The sequence below is a fragment of the Fusarium redolens genome (assembly GCF_020744475.1).
Source record: "Fusarium redolens strain MPI-CAGE-AT-0023 chromosome Unknown BKA55scaffold_2, whole genome shotgun sequence".
Taxonomy (NCBI): domain Eukaryota; kingdom Fungi; phylum Ascomycota; class Sordariomycetes; order Hypocreales; family Nectriaceae; genus Fusarium; species Fusarium redolens.
In genome coordinates, this window is record NW_025763665.1 from 3871853 (window position 1) to 3899030 (window position 27178).

At 48.7% G+C, this 27178-nt stretch overlaps 10 protein-coding genes across 10 annotated transcripts; 3 read left to right on the top strand and 7 right to left on the bottom strand.

Annotated features, from left to right (window-relative positions):
• Positions 1 to 20: 20 nt before the first annotated feature.
• On the bottom strand, positions 21 to 742 carry BKA55DRAFT_712625 (histidine phosphatase superfamily; the record flags this gene model as incomplete). Its single annotated transcript, XM_046200827.1, has 1 exon — positions 21 to 742. A coding segment is annotated over one exon (700 nt), but the record flags the coding sequence as incomplete, so codon positions are not given.
• Positions 743 to 1280: 538 nt separating this feature from the next.
• On the bottom strand, positions 1281 to 6028 carry BKA55DRAFT_556693 (uncharacterized protein). Its single transcript, XM_046191729.1, has one exon. It carries the CDS (start codon positions 5998 to 6000, stop codon positions 1318 to 1320), a length of 4683 nt encoding a protein of 1560 aa, XP_046055683.1. The 5' UTR covers positions 6001 to 6028; the 3' UTR covers positions 1281 to 1317.
• A 2297-nt stretch (positions 6029 to 8325) lies between these two features.
• BKA55DRAFT_556696 (uncharacterized protein) lies at positions 8326 to 9775 on the top strand. Its single transcript, XM_046191730.1, has one exon. It carries the CDS (start codon positions 8519 to 8521, stop codon positions 9701 to 9703), a length of 1185 nt encoding a protein of 394 aa, XP_046055684.1. The 5' UTR covers positions 8326 to 8518; the 3' UTR covers positions 9704 to 9775.
• Positions 9776 to 10529: 754 nt separating this feature from the next.
• Positions 10530 to 12195, bottom strand: BKA55DRAFT_500140 (uncharacterized protein; the record flags this gene model as incomplete). Its single annotated transcript, XM_046186724.1, has 6 exons — positions 10530 to 10680; positions 10733 to 10811; positions 10863 to 11058; positions 11132 to 11653; positions 11721 to 11822; positions 11884 to 12195. The coding sequence occupies 6 exons, from the start codon at positions 12193 to 12195 to the stop codon at positions 10530 to 10532; spliced, it is 1362 nt and encodes a 453-aa protein (XP_046055685.1).
• Positions 12196 to 13659: 1464 nt separating this feature from the next.
• On the bottom strand, positions 13660 to 15556 carry BKA55DRAFT_671646 (amino acid permease; the record flags this gene model as incomplete). Its single annotated transcript, XM_046197972.1, has 4 exons — positions 15180 to 15556; positions 15049 to 15125; positions 14698 to 14973; positions 13660 to 14630 (listed from the first exon to the last, which is right to left on the bottom strand). Exons 1-4 carry the CDS (start codon positions 15452 to 15454, stop codon positions 13660 to 13662), a joined length of 1599 nt encoding a protein of 532 aa, XP_046055686.1. The 5' UTR covers positions 15455 to 15556.
• A 635-nt stretch (positions 15557 to 16191) lies between these two features.
• BKA55DRAFT_501148 (FMN-dependent dehydrogenase-domain-containing protein) lies at positions 16192 to 17790 on the bottom strand (the record flags this gene model as incomplete). Its single annotated transcript, XM_046186801.1, has 3 exons — positions 16192 to 16355; positions 16409 to 17584; positions 17664 to 17790. 3 exons carry the CDS (start codon positions 17788 to 17790, stop codon positions 16192 to 16194), a joined length of 1467 nt encoding a protein of 488 aa, XP_046055687.1.
• A 635-nt stretch (positions 17791 to 18425) lies between these two features.
• Positions 18426 to 20019, top strand: BKA55DRAFT_590177 (oxidoreductase, FAD-binding protein; the record flags this gene model as incomplete). Its single annotated transcript, XM_046195052.1, has 3 exons — positions 18426 to 19484; positions 19546 to 19812; positions 19876 to 20019. 3 exons carry the CDS (start codon positions 18426 to 18428, stop codon positions 20017 to 20019), a joined length of 1470 nt encoding a protein of 489 aa, XP_046055688.1.
• Positions 20020 to 20509: 490 nt separating this feature from the next.
• BKA55DRAFT_500293 (UbiD decarboxylyase family) lies at positions 20510 to 22161 on the bottom strand (the record flags this gene model as incomplete). The annotated part of the gene is made up of 2 exons (XM_046186742.1): positions 20510 to 21049; positions 21121 to 22161. The coding sequence occupies 2 exons, from the start codon at positions 22159 to 22161 to the stop codon at positions 20510 to 20512; spliced, it is 1581 nt and encodes a 526-aa protein (XP_046055689.1).
• A 786-nt stretch (positions 22162 to 22947) lies between these two features.
• Positions 22948 to 23627, top strand: BKA55DRAFT_590179 (flavoprotein; the record flags this gene model as incomplete). Its single annotated transcript, XM_046195053.1, has 2 exons — positions 22948 to 23535; positions 23601 to 23627. The coding sequence occupies 2 exons, from the start codon at positions 22948 to 22950 to the stop codon at positions 23625 to 23627; spliced, it is 615 nt and encodes a 204-aa protein (XP_046055690.1).
• On the bottom strand, positions 23596 to 26020 carry BKA55DRAFT_685153 (uncharacterized protein; the record flags this gene model as incomplete). Its single annotated transcript, XM_046198750.1, has 3 exons — positions 23596 to 24576; positions 24628 to 25663; positions 25719 to 26020. 3 exons carry the CDS (start codon positions 26018 to 26020, stop codon positions 23596 to 23598), a joined length of 2319 nt encoding a protein of 772 aa, XP_046055691.1.
• Between the last annotated feature and the right edge of the window lie 1158 nt (positions 26021 to 27178).

The following is a 27178-nucleotide window of genomic DNA, read 5'->3' on the forward strand; positions in this document are numbered from 1 at the left end:
GGATGGTATAGTTAATTGGAAGTATAATGTTCTTTATAAGTATTACTCTTGAAGCCACTTGCCGCCTTTTACTAGTGGCCGCAGGTTATCATCGAACTCATAAACAATCGGTGTTCCTGTAGGGATGTTCAACTCCACAACCTCTTCATCCCCCAAACAATCGATGATTTTTACCATTGCACGAAGTGAGTTGCCATGCGCCGCAACAAGCACAGTCTTGCCAGCTCTTAAGTCAGGAATGATATACTCCTTCCAATACGGTTCCACGCGTTCTACCACGTCTTTCAACGCTTCCGTCCTTGGCGCTTGAATGGATCGGTCTTGCAAGCGCGTATATTCCTGCTGTCTCCGGTAGGCATCGTCAGCCATTGGTGGCGGCTGAACATCGTACGAGCGCCGCCAAATCTTGACCTGCCCATCGCCGTATTTGTCCGCCGTGGTCTTTTTATTGAGGCCTTGTAATGCGCCGTAATGGCGCTCATTAAGCCTCCAGCTTTTCTTAATGGGAACCCAGTGGCGGTCTGCGACGTCAAGTGCAATATTGCCTGTCGTAATTGCACGTCGCAGCAGCGAGGTATGGCTCAAGTCTGGTAGGTGATTGTGTTTCTTCAACAGCGCCCCAGCCTGAGTTGCTTCAGCGCGGCCGTTTTGAGTGATACCCACGTCTTCCCAACCCGTGAATAGGTTCTTTTCATTCCATGTGCTCTGGCCATGTCGAAGAAGTATTAATTTAAAGGTCATCATGGATTTGACAATTGGTTTTACTTGGGATTTGAAGTAAAACAACCGCCGTTCTATCGGTGTTTTATAATACCTTGATGAACATCCGAGAGTTCCGTGTAGCGCAACTGACGTCACAAAGGAGTGGCGTTTGAGCGAGAAGGCCAATTGTCTGTTGGTTGGTCAGTCTTTTGTCCTGCATGGCCAGATAGCTCATGGGTCGAGTCTTGGCTAAGATGCGCTGTCGACGTGGTTACCGCATTCACGAGTTCAAATTCCCGCGCACTTACAACGTCAATTCCCGCGCATTTATAAGTTCAAACCATACGTTCATGCTGAGTAACCTGTTCGTGGAAGAAGAGCTCTTCAAAGCAACGTACAACTATGGCAAGAACCAAAAGTTATGCGAACAACTCGGCTGCAATGGCAAGATTGTGTGAAGGCGTGGTATTCAAGACTTAGGACCAGGTGCAGACTTGCCATACACTCTGAGCTGGTGGCATGATCCAAAGGCGCAGATTGCGCACAATAGTGTTGAAGAAACATTTTTCAACGAACAGTGTCGATTGATCTGAAAAGCTATGAGATGATTCTCCCTTATCTTCCCCAACCAGCGCTTCTTCCAAATGCTCTCAGTGCAGCGTTGACCTCTTTATCCAGTCCAGTCTTTTTATATCCATATGAAGCCAGTCCACCAGTCTTAGCCGCTGTGGCTTTCAAGATCTGCGAAGTTATACCGGGAAATTGAAAGAACTCTGTAGGCTTAGGTGCGAGAACGGAGCGTACACCTGCGAAAGCCCTAAGCTTAAATGGCTGACCATCGAACTTGTTGATGCCAGGCAGCTTATTTGGTGAGCTGGGCGATTTACATCCAATAGCACCTACAATAGCACCCACGAAAGCGCCTGTTGCAAAGTTGGAGCCTGCGTCGGCGAAAAGGTCGTGATTAGTTCCGTAAAATGTGTTGGATACACTGCGCTCTGTTGCTTTCGTGAAAACCGATGCTGCGCCTCCGAGTAGCGCCTTGCCACCAACGCTTGCAAGCTTCCCAACAACTGAGATAGTCTTGGGAGCCAAGTCCAGTCCTATCTTGGAGGCTAGTCGGCCTGTACCGGCCATAGCTCTGGCCGGAGTTGCGACGGCGCCGAGAGCACCCGTGGCACCCCCGATGAGAGCATTGATAGCCACTGTGGTTCCGAAACCGCCCCAGAACTTGCCAGTGTCTTCCTCATTGCGGTTATCGATAGAATAGGTGATACCGGCTAGGCCACCAGCGCCTAAGGCTCCGACAGCCGCAGCGGCAAGGACGCCGGCTGCACCTCCTGTCGCCACAGTTAAAGCAATGGCGCCAACAATCATAACTGCACCGAGGGCTACGCCTGCTATCGCCGACCAACTCCAATGACCAGTAGGGTCGACATGGTTGATGGGGTCGTTGTTCTCAAAAGCATAGCGATTGAGCCCATCAGTTCGTATCAAGAGATCCACATCGACAATGTCGTCGGCAGTAGTGAAACGGCCAACTAGAGGATCGTACCATCTGCCCCCAAAGTCCAAAAGCCCAGTGTCCTCGTCAAGTGTTTTTCCTTCGTAAGTGCAAGTTCTGTCGCGCTCTTTCGACGTGTCCAGATCCTCGGACTCCAAGGACCCGTAATCATCATAATCAAGCTTCTCCTGCAACTCGGCACCTTCACCCTTGTAAATATGAGTGATGTTACCCTTGGTGTCAGCAAAGCAGAGGTTTGCAGTTCTTCGGCCACCTCCGAGTGGACGCGATGATGTCGCTGATTCATACATGTTGGAAACTGTCCCCAGCAAGAACCCTTTCCCGAATAGCTTGTGACGAACAATTCGCAAACCGTCTACCAGGGAGTGAATACTGAAGTCTGGGCTCACCATCAACTCCCATGATCCGTCAGAATGTTGGCGTTGCAATGTTTCTCCCTCGAAATCGGTGGTTATCTCAACAGAGGTAGCGTCCGTCTCGTTCTTGTACGACTTGAGCCATCCAAAGCTATCATAAATGAAGTTAAATGTTGACGAACCGGCGGTTCTCTTGATCATGCGACCGCTAGCATCATAGCACACATCGAACAAAGACTTTCCATCCTTTGTTCCACGAGCTTGGCCTGATGCGTACTCAATATCAACTCCGCGCTTATGCGTCAAATTACCCGTAGCATCATAAGCGTAAAGCTTCTCAAGCCCGCCTCCTGAATTGGAAGACAGTAGTCGCTGACCTTGATACGAGTAGTCGGTAGTAGATCCAGATAAGAACTCATGTCTGCGTGCAAGCTTGTCGGAGTCATTATACATGTAATGCTCTTCGACTAAACGAGAATCTCCAGAATCAAGGCTGTGCTTAAGTGGAAATCCTTGCGCATCATAGGCCCAGTTGTGTGTAAACCTGTCCTTGAGTCCTGTTCCTTGTACATTGATCCTTTCAACATTCTCAGCAGCGCCGTATTTCTCCATGTCAGCTTGCAAAGACCAGGTCGAGGCTGACCCACCAGACAGCACGCTTGACTTGGCTAAGCCGCCTTGGTATTCATTCTCAAGTACCGCTCCATCAGGGAAGACTTTTCGTGTAATGTCGCCCTGCCAATTGTACACCATTGTAGTGATATAGCTGGTACCGTCTGCGACAGTCAATTTGCGCTGGCTGACCCGACCTTGGGAATCATATACAAAATCGAAGCGACTTTCCAAATGCGATTGGCTTTCCTGAGGGTAGATGAGAATAGAAGATGGCTTATCGACACCAGCAGACTCATACAGGTACACTACTGCGCGTCCATCTTTGCCCGTCTTTCGTAAAGGGCGTCCCTTGGCGTCTCTTTCATATGTAATGATATCACCAGAAGCGTTGGACTCAGAAATAAGATAGCTTGCGGCATTGTATAGGTACGTTGTCGCAGACCTTTCAGCCGAACTAGTATTCTGATATTTGTTGTTGAGCGTGGTAATCATACCCTTGGTGTTATAAGTGCGAGATTCCTTGTTTCCAGCGGGATCGGTAGCCAAGATCATGTTCCCTGAGATATCATATTGGAACGTAGAGCGAAGGCCATTTTCATCGATGACCTCAGAGATAACATCCTCCTGACCGATTCGCAGATACTGCTTTTCGACAAGCGATACTTGCGTCATGTCTGCTAAGGACGTCTCACGGCTTGGAGCAGTCAGAACCCGCTCCCGAATCTTTGCGCCACCATCAAGGAAGGTTGTCGATGATACGATGTAGTGACTGCTATCCCCATGCGCAGGGCGAACTTGCTTCGTTGGCCGTCCCAGGATGTCGAAACTCGTCGTAGACCCATCCCACTGACTAGGGGTCCAGTCTAAGTCAACGGTGGCAGCTATCTTGATGGGAAAACTCTCAGAGATATGGTTGCCTCTGGAATCATATTCCCATGACATGTATATCATTTGGGAACCCTGACCATGACGAGTATACTTTTTCCGGACTTGTTTTGCGCAGTCAAAAACTTCCAAGATCTCACTTTGATTCTGTGTACCCTCTCCCAAATGTATCAGGGCCTTTGCGCCCAGATAGAATAAACCAGATGGGAGCTTTTTGTGTTCAAAGGTCAACGACCTATATGGATCCAGATAGGTAGCAGCAAGTATTGTAGAAAGGCTTGTGTCGCTAACAAATGATGTGGCAGCGAAGAAGTCGGAAGAAGTCACGCTACTTGCATCTTGTGTCGTACTCCTTAGTCTTGTCTCAACGGCTCTACCGAATTGATCCATGCGGTAAGCCGACAAAGCTCCATCTTCTTCCAACTTAGCAACTTCCTGGCCACTAGCTTCGTCAAAGGCAGCTAGATAAACTGAAGAGATTCCAGGCCCCTCATATGCTACCTTGACGGCAAACGAATTAAACACTGTATCGTAGGTCGTGGTCTTCTTCAACCCTACAGCATCAACTGTTTCAACCTCATTGCCGTAGGGGTCGAAGGCAAAACTCTTGGCGGCAAAGGCACTTGTATCTGATGACCACTCAGAGATTCTACTCAATACCGCTCTGGATGAATCATACTCGAAGAGGCTCAAAGACGCATCTCCATCTTCAAAATTGGTCATATCAGTGTTATGTTCTTTCGACGAGATCTTCTTGCTGGTTATCAAGCCGGTAATGCCATTGATGGTTTTGTACGTGCATCTTTGCCAAGATTGGAGCACCAATTGATCTAGCACTGACTCTGAGGAAGACTGAGTTGTGACATTCCCATAGTCGTCGTATGAATAGGTAGTAGAGCTGCACCGGGCGACGGCATCGCCTTCCCACATGTCGGTCTGCTCAAGTGTCTTGTTGGTATGATAAATCTTCCATGGGCCTTTTGTAGTGACAGCAAATTCGTAGGATGTCTTTTCGGATTTGAACAACTTGCCTTCTGGGCTCTTGGTGTCAATTTGGCGCTTCAAACTTGTCATGGGCCACGTCTGAAAGTACTTTTCGGTAGTCAAGATGCTGTCAGTCACGTTCAGTGTATGAACGTCGCCGAATCCTTGCCACCCCCTTCCTTTGGTGTTGATGACTGCTGAGGAATAGGACTTCTGGACAGAAAGCTTGTAGTCGAGCGAATTGACAGCCTTGTCATTCTGATAATTCAGACTTGTAACAACATAGTTGGGAGCTCCAAGAACCTGGTAGCTGTCTTGGGATTGATTTCGATAGTTCTCCCACGAGACTGATGGGGTGTATACCGAAGGGTCAGACAAAGGCCCGTAAGTCAAGCTTGTCTCAAGTCCCATCGGGTCCCTTGTCCAAGACAGAAAGTCTGTCGGTTCAGCATTGTTATAAATGGGGACAACCCGCACTTGACCGTTCTCAATACTATAGAGCAGCCAGTCTCCGATACCGTTTCCGTTAAGGTCAGATGGTACAACTTCCATCGTAGATGATAGCATGTTGTCAGCCAGACGATAGAGCTTAGCTTCGCCAACTCGGCCATCACACCGGCCATCGACAGAGAGACAGATGTAAGCCTTGGCATTTCGTTCTTGGTAAACGTAGCTCACACTGGGGTAGTTGGAGCCATTGAGGTTGGTAGTATGGAACTGGCCAGGAACAGTATCACTCAGCGGGCGAGGAGCGGGTATATCCCTGGTGATAGTGGTCCCATGCTTCGCGAATTTACCAAGGCCATCTCCGAGGAAGACGGTGTAAGCCAGCGTCATTCGACCGTTTTGATATTCTGTAGTGGCTAGAACAATGTCCTGAGTCCCATCTCCGTTGATATCACAAGCCACAACATTGTACTTATCCTGGTGCATGTTGACCGACGATTCAAGGATTGATGGCTCTCCCTCTTCAAACGTGACATTTGAATCGGAGGTGCTAGTAGCATGGAAGGGGGTTGTCAAAATGCGCCTTATTCCTTTGCCTCGATCCTCAGCCCATACACGAACAAGGCTTGTGGCCCCTGTATTGGCATGGGCCAGTAGAAACCAGTCAATGGTACCGACGTTGTCATACTTGGTGCGTGTAGCCGTGGCATCCCGCAGACCTAGCTGCCCATCTTGGCTAACACTGGAGAAGTTCCTGAAGGCAAGTTTCTGTTGCTCAGTGTAGATCTGAACGATATCAGTCCTGCCATGACCAGTAAAGTCCCCAGCTATGAACTTTGAACCTGTCGTCCATTTAAATGACGTTGTCTTTGGGCGGAAGTTCTTGAAGCCTGTACCAGCGCTTTCTGAAACTGAGAAGCGAACCATGCCATCGCTGTCACAGTAGGGGATGATTAAGTCAGAGCGCCCATCGCCAGAAATGTCTGGAGCAAGAATACCTGGGAATCCCTGCGACATATTGATAGTCGGCAAGGTAGCCTCTGCATACGGGCCATCTGATGCGTCCCAACTGATACTTCCATCAGGGCCTCTGACAGCAAGATACGTCTTGATAGACATGGCTTTGCTTGCCGGGTTGAACCTGACACAAGCTAGGTCTGCCATTGATCGCCCGCTGATGTTGAGAGTAAGAAGAGCGACATTATTCGTCGTATTCCTCAAGTTAGTGACCCTTTTTTGGACTGACTTAAAGAGTTCTTCGCCTGAGACACCAGGAGATGTGTAGCCGAAGGTTGCAGGCAGAAGTTGAACTTTCTCATTGCCACTGCCGGCCGTCTCGATGACTGAACCAAGGCACGAGTCACCTGTGGACTGAGATTGTGTATAAGAGAGCTCATAGGATCGGTCAATCTGCAGACTCTCGCCTCGCACCCGACCAATGTGGATAGCAGAAAGGAGGGAGGCCCAAACGGCCTTGTCGCCTTGCACGGTCTGAACAACAAGATCCGTACGCGAAGAATACTCAAGTTGAATAATTCGTGTCGCTGGGAGTCCAGTGAATTCATTTGAGGTGTATCGGACTTCGGAGAGATAGCAAGTGTGGACATCACCAACGCTATTTCCGCTGGGCGATGTGACATAGACATAAGTGATGGTGTTCCCATGACAGTCACTTTGTTTCTTGAGTCGCCACTCCCTGACACCACTTCCATCTGACAGGTAGATGAGGCTGTCGTCTGTGGTACCATACTCCTTCCGAAGTCCAGTAGCATCACGGACCAAGAAGCCATCCTTCAGGTGGCTCACTGTCCTCCCGAGACTGTCAATCTCAGTCGTGTATTCAGCATCTGGCTCGCCGTAAGCACCTCGAGTGTTGAGGAGCTCAACCCCGTCCAAGGTGAGTTTTGGCTTCAAGCGGCCATAATCTGCTGGAGGAGTATTCGCGCCGTCAAAGGCAAGGCTTGATAGTCCTTTGCGAATACAGGAGAGACCGCCAAGGGCCCAACCTATGCCCAGACTCCCGTTGGGACAGCCCTGGCAGTACTCCAGAGACAGCTCAGGCTCGTTGCCATGGCCAATGCCCGGAGGGACTTGAATTTTGAGGGAGTACCGTGCAAGGCCACCGGAATCTGTGTCGACTTTGCCAACGTCACGCCCAATAGCAGGAAGATGGTTATCCATAACGTTCAAACTTTAGCTTTGATGGAATTGGGCCGAAAGGGATAAAGATGTAGTCAAGTAGATCTATCCTTTAGAAACTTCAGTTTCGCGATTCTATACCCGGAGTGTTGCGTAAAGGCTCGACTAGCAAGAGCGGCGATTATGGGGGCTGATACCTGCATTAGGCCTTGTGCATAATATTGACTACAGTGGCTGGCTGAGAATTGTCGCCAGACCCATTTTTCGCCAAGCTTGACTGACCCCACCTGAGCTGATAGGTTAAACATAAGGTTGTCTCGACTGCATTCCAACCATCGCTTAAGCGTCCGGAAGAAATGGTCCCCGTTGTGACCGACCGAGTTTTATGCATGAAAAGCAATGACGAGGTCGTAAAGGTCGTTGTTAGACTTTAACCGATGCCCATGGAACGCGCCGCAGCTCACTAGCTTGGAACTAATGCAAGAATGAATCTATTTCAGCGACGATCACTTCTCTGAGAAGTTAGGTCGCCCAAAGTAGCTTACTACATACAGTATCAACAATAGTCTCAAAAAGTAAGCATGGATATCGGGCCATTTTAGATCCCTTGCAGCGAACTATTGAAAGAGGCTTGATTTTCTGATTCGATGTCTTCAATTAGTAACATCCAGACTGCGACCACGACACTGGCAGTGTCAGACTTCATCCTCTCTTTAAAGATTTATAGTGGCCCTGGCGCAAAAATGTATGAGTTGTTTTCAGACCTCAAAACTTTGCCCTTTTACGACCAGCTTTTGCCACAGCTGGTTCCCCTTCTCTATCTGCTTCTCTTTGTCCCAAGACCTCTTGTATCCATTCTGATACAATGGCGGACGGAGAAAAGATCTGCTTCCTCAGGATCGGACTTGTCCCCGAGCTCGGCAAAGGTCTTCGTGCACAAGCCTTAGTCGCAGATCTCCCTTCTAAAGGCAGCATCAGCTCCCTGACTTTGAGGGGACCTTATGATATTAGCACCAAAACATCTGTCCATATGCCAGGCTCAACATTCCCTGCTGCCGTTCCTGTTTACGACTATGACCAGAGTGAGATCATTTGGGCTGTCCATAACACGGACGATGACCATTATGCGGGAGAATTCAATTCTGAGGATTGTGAGATCCATATTTGGCGCTTGGGTCCGCACTTTTCCCTTTCATCGATCGAGTCAACATCGCTCACAGCGACATACCCTCAAAGTCCCGGGTTGATATTGGAAAACGGCACAATCAGTGTTGGGGTCTTGAATGGGGATCAATATTGCGAAACGCCCTCAACCCTAGACCTTGCGCGCCGAGGTTATGATCATAAATGGACCAAGATGCCATTAAACACAACGTCTAAGTCTTCAAATGGTCAAACGGGGTTTTTATTTAAACCCCCTTTCTCGAACTTAAAGTACATCTTCTTTCTCCAGTCCCATAAAGATTACAGTACTGTTCTGCAGATCGATGCAGTGAAGGAAAACAAGTTCGCGGAGCTGGGAGGCAGTTCCGTCCTGTGGCAACATTACGAGGTTGACTTTGGCTTTCCAATCAAGCGCAACCTGGAGGATGAACCTGGCAATACAAATAACGGTAACTTTGGGGCCATTGTTCTTCAAGATGAAAAGTCAGGCAAGAGTCGGCTCTATATCTTCAAATTGGGCCATGCAGAGATTCACTATGCTTATATCCCTTTGCGAAAAGACGGCTCTATTGACTCTTATAACGCTACCTTCAAAGCATCTGGGAAACAAACTATAGAGATAGGAAATGTGTCACCCTTTCAAGGCCCTTGCTTACTCCAGACTGAAAGTTCACCTGAGAGTGAGGGCAAACTTATTATTCTCTGGAATCATGAGAATGATGATTTCTTCTTGAAGGGATATTCTGGAGCTATTAAACCCAATGGAATGGCACCAAATGGAGATGAGTGGACTGAAATTAAGTTTCCATTTGACCAGAGTCAGGGTTGGAATAATAGACATTATACTAGCTGGTCAGCTCTTATTATTCCAGGTAGCTATGAGTAAGAATACAGATTACATGGCAAGGTTATGCTGCTATTTAATTAGATATCTGTAAACTTACCTTAATTGTCCAGGCACTGGATTAACTTTACATGCCAATCTAAAGGCGTTGCTACACATGAAATGAAGGGTAGAATGTAAGTATAGTTGCGTCCAAATTTCAAGCTGTTAATACTCTAATATTTGTTGGTGCTGTCTGACACCTTGACGATCAGACGACAGTTCCGAGTAGCGCAACTGACGTCACCGAGTCTGTGAGCGTGAGGAGGCCATTTGTCTGTTGGCTGGTCACTCTACTGTCTTACATGGCCAGTTGGCTCGTGGGCCGGATTTGTGGTAGGATGCGGTGTTGGCGCTGATTCTCGCACATTTACAAGTTTAAAACCCGCCCACTTACGAGCTCAAATCCCCACGCATTTATAGTTCACACCACAGCATCGAGAGACTGTTTTATAAAAGTTTGGTGAGGAATGTAACTGCAGGGTGAAGCTGAGGGAGGTCGTATGTGTTTAGCAACGCGTTTTGGCCCCTTTTGTTATGGGCAGGAATAAAGACAGCATAGGCCTTTATTTCATCTACCATTGTTTCTTTCCAGTGCTATGCTTAGTGAGGCTCAATAGGTTCTTGTAGGGATATAGAGTGGCTGCTCGATTAGGGACTTACTGGTTTTCCTGCTTTGCGGCACAAGAAAGGACAAGAGAACCTCGGTTTCCTTTCAGTAGTACGTCATATGCCCTGCCCCTGGCCAAGGGCTGCTAACGAGAGACGTGTGTAGATGAGCATAAGTGAGTAGGCTGTAAGTTTATTATACGACTACAATTATACAACCCTAAGATGCTGAAACGCTGTTATCCTGAGCGAGGCAAAGCGTGCCTGTGCCTAGCTTGAACTTGTAGTCTTCCCCCTTTGCCTCTTTCTTAATCTCTTTCTTGAGCCTCCGCTCATTGAATACATTTGTAACATGGTTGTGCATATTATACCTTCAGAGAGTTAGTAAAGAGTAGTCTACTTTAGATCTCAAACACAACTTACATATTCATCTCATCGATAGTCAATTTACCATCTTCAGTTGCAACATTATAGACTTTGGTGTTTGTATTACTAGAAAAGCCTGTAAATAATGTCAGCATCTGCATCCAAGTATCAGCTCGAAATCTCTCACCAATTCGCTCGTTGATGTTCTCTCGGGCCCTTGCCGATGCAGCCTGAACCTTGGTAGCCCTGGGCTTGCGAACTTCCTCAAATACTTTGAGAGATTCACGAATATCACCGTTAAAGTGCTCTTTGCTGAAAACAAGACCAATTGCGGCAGCATCTTCGATGGCCTGGCAAGCACCCTGACTTTGATCCGGCATCATCTTTTATTTCTGTCAGTGTATGAAAGGTAGAGACAGACACAAGAGCATCAAAGCTGAAACAAACACAACTTACCGGATGAGCAGCATCCCCCATAATGCAGGCAACCCCCTCCGTCCAGTGATCGTAAGGCTCATGGAGCCACAGTCGCCAGGGGCGGATCTCGTACCCAATCTCAAGGTGCTTGAAAACCGACCGGTCCAAATCGGGGTATGGGTCGAGAAGCTCCTCTAGAGTGGCCTCTTGATCCCAGGTCTGTGCCTTTAGGTCGCCTGCTTCTCGCGGGAAGAAGCAGTAGTAAGAAAGGAGCTTGCCTCCGTTGCATGGAGACAGAACAATCTTGAAATGAGTGTTGTAACCTCCCCAATACTCCAGAGCGCTGTTCTGAGAGTAGTCGACCAAGCCGAGCTCCACAGCCTTTGCGGTGTCAACATTGGTATGCAGACATGTGCAAGTAGCCGGTTTGCGATCGGGCTTGATGCCAAAAACATTTCGAAGGGTGGATCCAATGCCATCGGCTCCAATGACTACATCGTGCTTTACCTTCTTGCCATTTTCAAAGGTGACTTCTCCACTCTCCACATCTACATCAGTAGCCTAGAATAAAAGACGGTGATTAGTGGCATTGCTGTACCATCTGACAATACTGTATTTGATAACTCACCTGGTGGTTCACAATGAGTTGGGCAGGGGTGCCCTCGCCTTCACCAAGGGCACTATCCATCAACATGCGATGCATATACTGGCGATGAAACATGTAGTAGACCTTGAGATTGTTATCAGCATTCCCATTTCGGATGGAGGTTCAAAGTCGGGGTATCACTTACATAGCCCCATCGTTCTTTATAGTCCTTAAGATCGTAGACGCTAATGGGCTCGCCAGTTTTCCAGTCACGACTGATTAACTTCCTGAGAATAACCGGATCACCAATTTCAATGTTGACCTTCCACTCTTCCAGCCAGCGAGTACCATTAGCAGCACATGAGATGGACGCCCCAACTTCGCCAGCAAAATCAGCGCGTTCGTAAATGGTGACCTTGTGGCCCTGGCGACGAAGAGAAGTAGCAACTGCTTGACCTCCGATGCCCCCTCCAATAACAGCCACATCAAGTGCACGCCAGCCACTTTGAGTCGACATAGCTCTTTCGATATGTTTGGTGGTTCAAGTCTGGAAAGTGCACAGTTCAAAAAATTAGACAGGACGGAGATGCAGGCAATCAGGCTTTTCTGCAATTTGTCCGAGAAAGGTATTTGTAGTAGTGACGCTCTTTTGAAGCCTCAAATAACTTTCAGAGGCTTTGGCCTTGGACTACTGGCATGCAGTATGTTCCCGACTGAGCCCCGATCCCTGGAACCAAGGGCTACGAATCCCCACAGTACCGGCTTCTTTCCGACCCAAACCCGGATGCTCTTTATCATTGAAGGCTTCTTGATTTGTCGAACGACATCATACTCCGGAGGTGAGCAGGCCATGGATCGTTCTAGTTTGGCAGTTATGCAACAAGTTCAACAATTTACGTGGTCGGAGACTTCAGGAAATCCTCACGCAGAACCTTGTCTAATCTCACCTATTTGATATGCAGCGACCACCAGTCGTGCTCATTGAATGAACATTGGGTAACTTTCCGATCATTCCCCGGCGGAATCCAGAGACTCTCATGGTACCCTATGCATTCATGAAGTACTTTTTGCACCCAGCGCAAGAACATGCGCTGGCAAAAAGTCAGATGTAAGTCAAATACTCTCGCCGCAAGTTGAAGTCAGTGCACATTCTCACAGAGGAACAGGGAGATATCAAGATTTATTCCGCTGTCATTGCGAGATTTTACATTTGGACTGTTTGATCTAAGTGCAAGATGGGGAATACATCACTGTTGGTTTGCTTCACATACTAATTTGCTTTTTACTGTGGACGGGCCTGTCAAAAGTTAGCTAACTCAAGAGATTAACAAGAGCATTTAGGTGGTCATTTCTTGGAAGCTTGAATATGGCGGTGTCGCTGCCTAACGGCCCACGCTCACGTTGGACGTTATCAATTTCCTTTCGAGATAGGAAATATAGTACCTGGACCCTCCGTCTGACTTCCTCCGTGATTCGGAACGGTCATAGCGACTAGCCCCCCCCTTCCGCTGTCCCGTTCCGTTGAAAAGCTATGCCTACCCTGTCTTAGCTCCTAAAGTCCCACGAACTAAAACAGAATCCGGGGCAACCAATCAGTGGATTGTCATTACTACAGAGTGAGTTACTCCGTTTCATCGCCACGATTTATCACACAAAGAGAGCCGCAGCTAGATTTGTGATGGGGTCTGGGAAAATCCTCTTGACATCCAAGAATTCATGATTGGGGTTTTCCCCAGTACCATCCCAATGGAATGTAACTATTTGTAAAATAAAATAAAACGATAGAAGACAAGAAAGAAAAAGACAAGCGGACTTCGGGTTGAAATGAAAATGTAAATTGATGGCCGCAACATACGCAGGAATTCAAGCAGTAAGGACTTACAACAGAACTTCCTACAATCCAGAAGGCAAACCACACGAAGCAGAGTAAAGCTATACAGTCTCCCCTCCTTAGTCAAACCAACCAGGTCTTCCAATTCTGTCACTTCACTTCCATCCCCTCAACGACGCTGGCTGCTACAACTGGCATCTTGAACTTCTTCCTACCAACAAAGGTGAAGTGGACAGCTCCAAGTATGATCCAACCAGACATAACAGCCACTGAGTAGTTCATATTCTCGGGCGTTACAGGCAAAGAACCCGGGAATAGACTGAAAATAATAGAAAACACCATCCAAATGATGGCAGCCAAGTTCAAGAAGAGTCCTAGAACTTTCCCCAGCTTGAAAGGGCCATAATCTGAGGGTTGCAGCTTGCTTCGGCCCCAAACCAGCATGCATATGACGGGCATCAAGTAGGAAAGATACATTCCCGTAGCGGACATGGACAAGATGGCGTTGGACGCCGTGGGGTTGACCAAGTACAGCAAACCCAGCAGCAAATCGAGCACAAAGACCACAAGGACTGCGTTGACCGGAATCTTGAGCTTGGGTTGGATATGTCCAATCCATGAGTGGAAAGGAGTAGCGTCATCGCGCGCAAAAGACCACAAAGTTCGAGAAGCAGACGTCATGCCGGCAGCAGCTGCTGCAATTGCTGTCAAAGCCGAGACTAGGACCATGAATGTAGTGCCGACGACTGAATGAGTCGCATCGTAGTAGATTTGGATGAAGGGAAGCCTGTAGGGTGTCGCCAGGATGGCCTCAAGTGGTCCCGCCGAGAAAAGCAACATTGTGACATAGCCAACGCCCATAACACCGTTGATGGCGATACTTCCAATCATTGCAAGTGGTACATTGCGGCGAGGATGCGGTAGTTCTTCAGCCAGATGACAAGCACCGTCGTAGCCTAAGAACGGATATATGGAGCTGATCATGCCGACAATCCAAGCAACGCCATCGTTCCAATTTGTATTATTGAAGGTCGTAGTGAAGACGTAGTCGGGAGTGTTTTTCTTGGACGTGACACCGAGGGCAATGAGGACAGCAAGAAATCCAAAGATATGGAGAGCGCCTGGTAAAGTTAGAACCTGTGTGGGCAAGGGGAGAAGAGGGCAAGGGGTGGTGACTGGTGAGCATACCGGAGATAAAGTTGGCAGTCGGGAGCACCTTCTCGCCGATGATGTTCAATATCGCACAATAGATCAAAATGGCAATATAAATGAGGGTGGCGTGCCATCGCTCGGGGTGATAAGATGGATTGGCGAGGGAGATGAGACCTTGGACCATGAAGCTCGAATAAAAACCAGCTGACGCAAGCAAAACAACCTGGCCGCCAATAGATATCCACCCTGTGAGCCACGAAGCTGTCTTTCTACCACGGTCGGGAAATAATGCCGTGACCCAATGATACTGGCCTAAATATATCTTCAGTCTCTTCACGGTTCCAAGGCGTGAACGGGTTGCATTGATCGCTTTGTTAGAGTACTTACCACCAGATGTCGGATAGATTGAGGCGATTTCGGCAAGGGAGGCTCCAATCGCAAGGGTGAATAAGAAGGAGAGGACACTGCCACGGTTATGAATAGACTGAAAGTCAATGCTACCTAACATTTGATCTTACAAGTTATACCAAAGGCATGGCGGGCCGCCGCTCGTCAAAGCCGCGGCAATGGAGGCTGAACAGGCCTCCCATGTACCCATCAAGCAAAGACAGAGACCAAGAAGAGACGGTAACGAGAAACGTCGTTGCAGTTCATCTTTATAACCGAGGTTGGCGAGTTCGACCGCATCAGAGTTCTTGGTTATGACCCGTTCGGCGTCCGCCTTGGAGTGAGATCTTTCCATAGATAATTCCATCTTCTCCGATGCCCCCGAGTCTTTTGTCTTAGAATTCATCTCTTAAAATGGATAGCAGTGGGTGAAGGACATTCAACTGTCATTTGAAGGTGCAAAGAGCAACGCGTGATGATTTCAAGAACAAGCGGGAGAGTGTGTGTGTAATGCCTCGTGTGTGTTCCTTATATCCAACATGCTGTCTCTGAACAGCGAGATGTTGCAGGGGACAGGATTCATACGCGAAGCGGAAGGCTTCCCCTCACCAGGCATATCATATCATCTGGAAAGGATAGCGTGAAGAAGATGAGCTAGCGCGGCAACGAGTCAATCTTGTGACTAAAGACGTGGTGTAGGCGGAACGCGTCTCCGTGAGCATGTTCCGACTAAACTTCCAATTCCTCCCTGAGAAAGCAACTCGTTGGTCTCACTTCACCAACAGTGTTCCTCGCCGAAGCCATTATTGCCCAGTAAAACTTGCATCAAGCTCAACTGTCCAAGAGTAGGGAGGGGGTGCAATCAAACTCATTCAATTATGTGGCGTAGACCAACGACCAGGACCATCCCGCATCTCCGTGAACACCCCGCATTTCCGACTTGACGTTGGGATCTAGTCAACGGACTCTACGCTGGCAAGCGGAACGCTCAGTCCGCGATCTGCGCTTACCCGACCCTGTAGACTTATGGGTAATATCAGGCTCGGTTAAGCGGCGCTACATTAACCAGGATTTTGGGAACACTATACACGAGGCGAAATACTAAGGACTTGTTGGACTATCTAACCCTAGTCTGGCAACTGACTACAATTTGCTCTCTGGAAGGAGGCGTCTGCTTGGAAGATTATCATTTGGCCCGGGAACTAAATGATCCAGGTCTCTCGTGTTCACATAACCAGGGTGAGCGTCCCGCATCAAGTCCGTCATTCCACAAAGCCTCATAGCGGTCTCTATCTCGTCTTTAATGACTGAAACCCGAGTGAGCTTTGTTAGTCAAATTAGTCAAGGTAGAGGAACTTACTGTTGATTGCATGCTCAACTCCTTCTTGGCCATAACCAAGAGCATATAGAAACGGGCGGCCAAAGCCCACAGCTGAAGCGCCAAGACATATGGCTTTGATAACGTCGGATCCCCGTCTAAAGCCTCCGTCAATCAAGACCTTCATCCGTTTAAACACTTCTGGACAGACCCTGTTCACTTCCAAGAGCGTTAAAATAGCAGGGGCTGCACCATCGGCAGCTCGTCCGCCATGATTACTGATGACGATGCCGTCACAGCCTATAGCTAGGGCCATTTGTGCATCAGAGGCTCGCTGTATACCTTTGACGACGATCGGTATATGGCCAAGAATGCTACGTAGCCACTTGATGTCATCCCAACAGACGTTTGGGTCAATGAAAGACGAAGCAAGCCGCGCAAACCCTGCCCCTTTCTTGTCTCTCGTCTGTCCGGACCCCGAATTGGAAGCGGCTCGCTCGTCCTCTTCCCGCTTCGATATGACCGGAACGTCCACTGTTACAAAGAGAGCCTTGATCTTACCGGTAGCAACAGCTTCCCGAATGGCGGCCTCAGATTTTGATCGTTCTTTGTTCACATACAGCTGGAAGAAGGCTTGCTTCTCCGTAGCTTCCAAGATCTCCAGATGAGGATATGACGACGGGGTGGCAAAACATTGGACTATGCCTGTTTTTGCCGCAGCACGCGCCAGTGTAATCTCACCTTCAGCGCCCCCAAGTTTCGTCCCTCCTGTGGGCGCGATGTAGATGGGAACTGAAAGGTCACATCCGAATAATCTCTGACGAGTTTTAATGTGTCCAACTTTTCTCATTACCTCTGGTCTAAGCCAAATTCGATTGAGAAACGTATTATTTGCATCGCGTGTAATGTTGTCATTGGAGCCAGTATGAATGACTGCCCATGGCTTAGTGGCGAGAAAGTTTTCCGCTACTCGCTCGAAATCGTTCACGTTGATGATTTCACTCAGATCGGGCTTGGACTTGGGCTCGGATACGGTATCGATAGTAGCGTCAAGTTTGGAATTTGTGTCCTTCTCCTGGCCTTTCCACGCCGGATCGATTGTGGTCGTGTCTAGTATGCCTACATGGCAGCTTGCAGGCAAAGATTTCTTAATCAACGATGGGGAGTGTATCTCGTTGTACGACATGGAGGCATCTCGGCCAGCGTATTGATAGATGACTATTGAGCTCAGAAAGTTAGCAATTCCATGATTGTTGCTTGTTGTGACAAAGAGCATGTGGCAGTAGGCTTCACTTACTTTCTTCCCCACCAGGGTGCTCAGGCGCAAACTCGGTCATATCGAATACCTCGCCATTGACAACAATCCATATATCCTCTTGTATCCCATGTTGGCGTATTTCTGCCACTCTCACTTTCTTAGCCATTAGAATTGTGTTGGCTTTAGATTGCGTCTGGAACTTGGCGGATTGGTGTCTGAGAGGAGGCTTTTGGTCTGGTCTTCCTAATTGCTGATCACGATGGGGGAAGTGAGAGTCAGTGTGTGAATTCACAGAATATGGCTTGTACGTAATAGCGATTATTCCATTGGCTCACCCAAATCTGATTCCGTTATTCCAGACTGGGTGATTTTGGATGGTTTACTGCCCTTAAAACTCGGCTCTTGCACGGCGCACTCCTGTAGCGTGGGGTCGGTATCTCAGTCCGTAGCGTAGTGCTTGACGAGTATTCCTCCGATGCAGTCCTCCCAAATGGATACTGGTGGAATTGATCCAGGTGGTGGAGGGAAACATGCCTTAGGAACGTTCCGATGGCTTCTAACTGGCCATGAAAACCCCAACCTAGCTTCCGAAGTGGAATATCCTGTAACCCATCAAGGAGATCACGCGGGGTTCGCGGTTTACGGTTTGCGGAGAAAGACGTGTGGAAATAGTCAAGACAGTTGAATACAAATGTTGCTGTCGCTGGCTCGAATGTCAAATAGCCCTCTGCAGCATTATAATCCTTGTAAACGGCCTCAGTCACGATTCATTCAATCTTACCATCACACAAATCCAACACCATGTCAGACGACCGCCACTATACCACTACACCCAAGTACTCCAAGAAGGTCCTGATTCAGGGGGACCCGGATTACGAGAAATGCCGACGAATGAATCCCACTGCCCACAAGATTGACCGCTTTCCTGCTGAGATTCACATTCCCGAGACACCTGCCGAAGTAGCCAGGGCCCTCGCACGCGCAACTGAGCTTGGTGTACCTGTTGGTGTTCGATCTTCTGGTCATATCTTCCATTTTCCTGCCCTCTTTCAAGGTGGGATTCTCATCGACGCGGTCAACCTGAACCGCCGCATCGATTATGACCCCATTACAAAGGAGATCTGCTTCGGTCCCTCCTCCCGTGTCGAGGAACTGGCTGCAAAGCTGAAGGAAGTCAACCGTTTCTTCCCTCATGGCCACGCTCCTACTGTTGGATCAGCAGGCTTCATGCTAGCTGGTGGCCAGGGCTGGTTTGTTCGAGGCTGGGGCGCGACGAACCAAACGTGGATCACCAAGATCGAGATGGTTGTTCCCGATGGCCGCACACTTATCGCTAGCCGTACCGAGAACCAGGATCTCTTCTGGGCAGCTCGTGGTAGTGGTATGGGCTTCTTCGCTGTAGTCACACGCTTCTGGGGCCGCACAATTGAGAGATCTACCATGTGGGAGAAGACCCTCAAGTTCGTGATTAATGATGAGAACTATATGGCCCTGATGAGTTGGGCTATTGAGCGTGGCCGAGATACTCCCAAGTATGGTACTGATCTGAACTTGACCATCGACTACCGTGAGAAGTACGACCCGGCCTATACCACAGATGACGTTCCTCCCAATGCGACACTTGTTCTTACTCTGAATAATCTTTGCTATACCGATACACAAAGAGAAGCCCGCACTCTACTCGGCGCATACGATAGGATCACACCTGAAGTTGCTGACTTTCTCATCGAGTCAAAACCTGTCCAGGTTCGAACATTTGAGGAAGTCTTTGCCCGCAAGCGTACTTTCCTAGGCAACGCTGGCCAAGAGCGGTGGTCTATCAACAGTATTATGAACGACCCAGATATCCCTCTCGCTCGAGTATGTGTATCCCTAGAAGTAAAGGTAGTGCAGAACACTAACCATCCTTGTCCAAACGCAGCTCCTTGAGGGGATCCGACCTGCCATGCTACAACTGCCGACCCGCGTCTCTTCTGTCTTCATCTGTCACTGCGACATTAAACCAGATGAGGATGACGCCTGTTTGAGTCTGCCTCAAGATCTGTATATCTCAACACTCACTGGCTGGACCGACCCCAAGCTTGAGCCCGCCATCATGCAGCCCATGCGTGACTATTACAGACAAGCGTTCCCTGTTGCTGTGGGCCAGTACATCACCGACATAGATATCAACTGTGAAGATGCCAATGTGAGCAGTGCCAATACCCACGGTCCGATCATGTACTGACGTGTTGTTTTCTTCTTCTTATAGTCCAAGGTTATGAGCGATACTGCCCTGGCCAAGTTCCTTGGTATTCGTGAGAAATACGACCCCAAGGAGCTGTTCCCTACCTACAAGGCCTTCGTCAAGACATCGGAGAAGATCAACAAGCTACAAAACAAGTCAAGGCTGTAGGGGAGTGGGTTAGTATAGCCTGTTACAATAAGGGTGTGATCTTTCTTGTTTTTCCGCACATTTCAGATGCTGAATTAGCCTGGACCTACTTGACTATGTATTTTGGATATCATTGTGAATCCCTAAACGCAACAATGTGAGGATATCCTATGTATCTAAACTATGCATGCATCCTCCACCGAAATTGACAACGTGTTCACGGGCGCAAGTTACATATAGGGGCCATGTGATACACCGTTTCTGTACTGCTCGCCTCCATTGACGCATTTCGCATCACTATCAGCGAACTACGAATGTTTCAATAACCATATTAAACCCGCGGTAGTACAGATTCCGTCGTGTCCTCGCAGTCACAATTGAGTTGAAATAGATCTTGTAAATAGTTTCATTATCTCTGCCACATAAGCTACTATCTAATCTGATTAAGATTGTAGCACAAGACTGCAGATATATCTGCACATTTCCAAGCTACCCTATCTAGACCTTTGTCTCATGATAGCACAGAAAAGCCCATACCCTTCCATCCTGCCTGAATCTTGTCCTTTATGTGATCCGGGTACGACTTATTGAAGCTACATTCCCTGAAATTCTTCTTTCCATGATACTCAATCGGCATCAAACAGTCTGAAACAATCTTACCACCCTGAGTCGGATTGCCGTGTGGCCCGTGGGACATGTAAGGCGTAATGGGATGACCTCTAACTTCCTCGAATAGAGTCTCGTCCTTCCCAGGGCGACATCGAGTGACTATAGCCCACATGACATCATTCCAGTTGAAGACGTCGATGTCGTCGCCAATCAAGATGATACGGTTGACAAGCATACAACTCTTGTCTTTGAAGGCAAGGTCACCTATCTTTTTACAAAGCTCGGCCGAACTAGTTTTCATGTCTCCCAGTTTCTTTGTGTCGACCTGCAGGGCACACCATGTGGCATATGTCTCGAGGGGACAGTTAGCCTCTTTGATCGGAAGTCCTTCGCGTTGTAGCAGCTCGAGAAGCTCGGCAGATGCAAGTGCTGCTGTTGTGTGCTGCAGGTTGCCGCAGGTTAGAATAATTATATAGAATGTTGGCTGAGGGGCAGTGGTCGGGGGGGTCTCACCGATTCATCTGTGATACGGCCCGGCACAGACACAGGCATGATAGCATCGTTGCGATATGTAATGGCGTCAACAGTGAAGAGAGGCTGCATGCGTTGATCGCCCTCAAAAATCACCCCGAGATAATCCTCAAAGGGACCTTCATAAGCCTTATCAGTCAGTGAAAGTGTACCCTCGAAAACTATCTCCGAGTTGGCAGGGACAAGGAGATTGTTGAGCTCGCATTTGACAAGATCAAGCGGCTTGCCGACTAATGCACCAACATATTCAGCTTCAGAAACGCCCTCTGGTACTGGCATGGCAGCTGCCAAGGATGCAGCTGGAGGAATACCAAAGGCCAAGGCCCAGGGAACTTCTTTTTTGCCCGCAGCCAACCAGGCATTACGGATCATGGAATTGTGTTGGCCACCACCGACAAGACAGACTATACGATTCTTATCATAGACCATGCCGCGGAAGATAGACCAGTTCGTCCAAGAGCCGTCAGGCATTTGAAGGACATGTACACCGTACGTCTGGATGTACTTGCCTCCATCGCCGGTGTGAAGGAAAGGCACCGGAAGAGTAGTGAGATCAACCTTGTTTCCGATAATCTTATTGTCCTTGCATGGGCCTGTTGGGAGCACATTAGGTGGCAGGACTTTGGCCCTTTTGCCGGATTGCCATCTGTGGCATATCTCCTTCCAACTGGCGGTAGGCTCCAAGCCAAGACTCCTAGCTATTCGACCATATCTGTCCTTCTCGTTCGGTCGAAGACTGGCAGCGTTTCCGGCGACGCGCCATAGACCGTCCCGAGCACCCTTTAGGTTGTTGAAGAGAGGGGCTTTGTCATTGACCTCGCTGACACGCCGAATAATTGCGCCAAGTTCCAAATGAGGATCGACCTCGGTGTTGATTTCGACTAAATCATTGTCATGGCGTAGCATGTCTAGAAATTTGCGGTAGTCCAGTTGCGCCTCTTGGGGGTCCGGGCCGTCGGCAGATCGAGAAGTGCTGTAGTTTCTGTCCGATAGCAGGGCGCCAGAGACACCTCCTCGCCCCATTAGACTGCTGGTTAGACCTCTTGGGGACAGCAGCCGCAGCTTACTTGGTGCTTGTAGCATTGCGCTCAGAAGGACGGCTTGATGTTGGATACTCAATTGCTCGGAAGACTGACAACCAGCCGCTTCCAGTCGCCCTCCAATTGTCAACATTAATATCCATGTGAATAATATCGCCGTCATCCCAAGCACCCGCCCTAAGTCGTCCTGTTACAGCCTATGTTTACACCAAAGTCTCCGACGCTAACTTAGGAACGAATTTCGGGGCGCTACGGAATCCTCCGAAGAGACACGCACGCTAGCGAGCCCATGTCTCAGGAATTGAGAACACCAGCAGCCGACCCAAAGCATCAGGACAGGGTCCATGGACTCTTCACCAATTCTCCCTCCTTCTCCTCAGTTCATGATGTCTTTGCGTCGCCGTATGGGGCGAGAGCGTGCGGAAACAAGACACCATTAGTCCAGGTTCTTGGTTGTCATGCCATACATACATGTAAACATCTCCTGGCTATCCCTGAAATCCGCCAATCTTGATAACACTACCTTTGATAGAATCACCGTCACCTCTACACCTAGTATCAACCCAACTCGCATATGAATATGAGGAAACCTACTCAGCTCCGACGCATCCATTCACCTTCAAAGCTATTGTCTGCTAGTGGGCTACAATGTCAACAACGTCAGAATCATCTTTTTCCTTTCCTAAAGCACACATCTGGGCGGTGTTTCTCTGTTCCAAGCAAATTTTTGAACCCATCACCGACTTTCACCTCATCTTCTATTCACCAAATGCCATCTCGCCCACGTCGCATTGTTGTGGGGATCACCGGGGCCACAGGAGCACCATACGCCATCGCTTTGCTGAGGCTTCTACGTGAACTTGGGATAGAAGCACACGTTGTCATTAGTAAATGGGCGTTAGCCACCCTCAAGTACGAGACGACAATGACTGAAGAACAGATCCGCTCGCTAGCACATGCGAATTATACCGCAAGAGACGTTTCAGCCCCCATCGCGTCAGGTTCATTCCAGCACGACGGCATGGTCATTGTACCCTGCAGTATGAAGACATTAGCAGCTGTCAGAAGCGGCTATTGTGACGACCTGATCTCGCGGGCGGCAGATGTGACCTTGAAGGAGAACCGGCGGTTACTTATGGCCGTGCGAGAGACCCCGTTGAGTGATATCCATTTGGATAACATGCTGTTCTTACGGCGAGCTGGGGCTATTATATTTCCACCTGTGCCTGCGTTCTACACCAACCCCAGCAGTCTAGAGGATGTGGTCAAGCAGAGCGTGGGCCGCATGTTAGACTTGATGGGGATTCACACGGATGGATTTGAGAGATGGGACGGATTCAAGCAAAACAAGTCAGTAGTAAGCTCAGCGCAAGGTATAAGAGTATCTCATGCTTAATTCCATCGACAATACACTTGTTCAAGATTGCCACAAAAGTGAACCGGGACTAAGAGTAGGCCATTTGTCCAGGGACGAAGTTGGTAACTGACCAGATCCAAACCAGGGCATCGAGTCAGAGGAAGCTGGCGAATTGATAGTGAATGGTAATTCGTTCTCGAAGTCCAAGAATTCGGGGTCGAGAAGTTCGTCGGTTCCCCTCAGAATCCTCATTGACTGCATCTCTTGTGAGGCGGGGACGTTTAGCGATGCATTGCCATTTTGCTGCATGTTCTTAGTTGTCATGCTCGTGGCTGTGCCTGTGCCTGTGCCCTGCTGATTTTGACCTTGCGTGGAATACTCATCAGGACGGAGAACACCCATTTGGACCAGTAAATCCCTCATGCCCACGAGGCGTCTTTGCAACCTCCTTGCGGCTCGCGAAGATTTGCTGTATGTATTTGACAGTAAGTACGCGTTCTCAAAGTTCCTCTTTGCCTGGTCAAAAAAGTTGCTTGGTAGAGCATCGTTGACGATGTCACGATTCCCCTCAACATATGCCAGCATGAGGAACAATAAGGCACAACCAGCAGCTAGTATGTGTTGAAACGGCGGATGTTGTTTCTGATAGACATCAGTGTACCGGTTAAGGCGCGTCAACGTGTCAACGATGCAGTTCACCAACTCGATACCAGGTTCAATGCTACGCTGGCTGACTGCGCTTGGCACGTTTGGAAAGAAAAAGGGTCGAAGGAGGATTCCGCGAACGGCTTGGGCACGGAGGTGTAGTAGTATGGCCCAAGCTGGAGGAAGCGTCGCGTTCGCATGTTCCATATTTTGCAGCGGGCCGAAGTCAAACTTGCCCACCGACTTCTTTCGCCATTGCTCGATTTGGAAGTTCATAAATTCAAAGTCATCATTGTCTTCACAAGACGTTCCCTTGGCGCCTCGCAGAATGGGCTCGCTGAATTTGTCACTGATGGCGGTGAAGGCTGTCATGGCCTTAAGGTACGGGTTTTTGAGCTACAGGCCACATTGGTTAGTTCAGAGATCTTAAGAGGAATGCTCATTTACCCTTTGCCGCAACTCAAGGTCAAATTCCCAGTTGCTGAAATTCGTTGGCAATCCTGTCGATGCGCTCCATTGCCGGTCAAGAACTAAAATGGTGCTGACGATGACGGCATGTTCTTCTAGGTCGGCCTCCGTTTTCACAACATGTCGTAACACGTCGGTGTTGTGCAAGCCAGACTCCATAAAAGTTCGACCAGCAAGTCCACACATGCGCCAGGCATACCGGGGCATATTCTTGTAGTAGTGAAGAAGTCCTACTAGAAGGACGATTACAATATGCTTGATGGTGGGCATTGGTGAGACCACCTTGGCATTAATCAGTTCCCTGCAACTCAGGTAAAGAGACTCAGCAGCCTGTAATGACTCGGAGCCAGGAAGCGTGGACTCTACGCAAAGAGCCACGGCAATGGCAAGATTGGCGACGATGAGATCCTCTTCATCCACAGCCGACAGAGTGCAGTTACTCGGAGAAGTCTGTTTTGAATACCAGTATTCGACCGTTTTAACGAGCGACGGGGCATCGACGATGGGGTGGTACTCGCATATCGTTTCTTGAAAAACGACAAGAAGAGAGTTGACTTCCCTGGAGCTGAGGATGTTCCTAAAGAGCAATAACCTCTGCTGCCGCGGCAACGATGATATTTGCTGCTGAGTAGGGCGGTTGAGGTTCCCAAACTGATCGATTTCCACGTCTTCATCATCAGATTGGTTCTCTTCGATGCTAACGGGAAGTGGCTTATCCGCCTTAGAATTGGCATGGTTCAGCAACTTGCTTTGAGCGAGATTAAAGCTGTAATCCGGGCTTGTTGGCCCGTAGAACTTGCTGTGCGGGCGAGCGCCCTTAGCCCCGACAACTGAAGGTGTTATTAGAGACTGAGAGATTTGAAGATCCGGATCTACTAGCGTCTGGCTTGAGGCTGCGTAAAGAGACTGAGGAGGCACGTTTTTGTCGGTATTATTTTGCCTCACTTGTGCCGCCAGAGATTCAACTTGTTGCTGGAGATTTACCAAAAGACTTCCTAGCGACGCCGTCTGATTTCTGCTGCAAACTTCAGTAAAACGAACGCAAATCTTGATTCAGATGTGCCTCTTACGCATCGTTGTAGAGTTGTTGTTGTTGCGAAAGATGTGGCTCAAGCTGCCGCCTCATCTGGTCTGTATGCGCATCCTGCAGCTGGGCTGGATTCGCATCGCGCCAATCGTTAGTTGGCAGAGTATACACGCACTGCTGATTGCGACCGACGCAATGTTCGCAGGGATATCTTCCGCTGCATCGACCCTTGCGTTTGCGGCAAGCGTCGCACGCTCGCGCAGCATATCGCACTCGCTTCTTCCCTGTGCTTTCACTTTCCCCCTTTGAAGCCGCCAACCGCTTGGCTGACTGATTTTGGCTCATGGTGGTTTGACAGCAAGGGCGGCGAGCAGCAGAGCACAGAAAAGTCCCAAATGGTGATAACGAGGCAAAGCAAAATAATGTAGGGGGGGCAGGCAGTTGAAGCACCACGGTTGCTCAAATTTGGATACAGCAAACAGTGGCGCAAACAACGCAATTGCACTGCAAGTGATTTTTATACGAAGGTCAAGCTGGCTGCAGCTTGTGAACCCCTAGATAGGAAACCTCACACGGAGTACATTTCACAGGGGTCCCGAACATTACTCGGCTACTTCTGATGATGTCTTGCCATTGGCTCAACTGGCAAAGTTCGGTGGCAACACAGTAGATCCATGACATTAAACCTAACACTTGATAACAATGAAAGCTGTACCCTACGCTAAAACGCTAAAACGCGGGGAAAAAGTGGCTCTTGCACCTAGTGACCTAGCTGGCTGGCTGTTTGTCCGGGGTAATCAAGAGGGGAACAAGGGGTGGAGATAAGGTATCCCACGCTTCGTTACTCAGATAACTAATCAGAAACCAATGATTGAGTTGATCAACAAGATGTCTACCCACTAAAGATAAAGAAAGCTCAGGGAAAACAAAGTAGCCAAGCCGCAACGGCTCAAAATCGATGCCTTTGTACAACTGATTTTGTGGCTTCCCAGTAGAGCCAACTCGCATGCCTTTTCGGATATATACTATAATTTCACATTTTATTAGGAGACAGATTTCCTTTTCTTTCTCCTGCCAGTCCAATGCCAACCAAGGGTTGAAACTTGAAGGGCTATACGCCAACGCTGGTTACATCTGCGCACTTTCTTTACTCTTGATAGCAGATTGAGGAGATTTGGAATTACGGGGGTGTGAAACAGATGGGGTGCAGTCCCAAGCTACGGAAAGAAAGATCCACAATATCATCAATTTCAAGTCAAGTGCCGGAACGATGTCGGAAATCAATGGGGCCCTGAGGAAGCTAAGGCCCCCCTGTTCCGGAACTCGTTTGATTATACGCGAGCTAGGCGAGGCAAGAAGAGGATGTCGATTGGGGTGACTGAAGACGTAGGCCGCGGGAAAAGCGACGAAAGATGACCTTTTGACATGTTGACGGTAAAGCAGCGAATTGGCTGTCAGTCACTTTTATGGTTCTCCATGTGTTTGAGAAATCATAACGGTTCC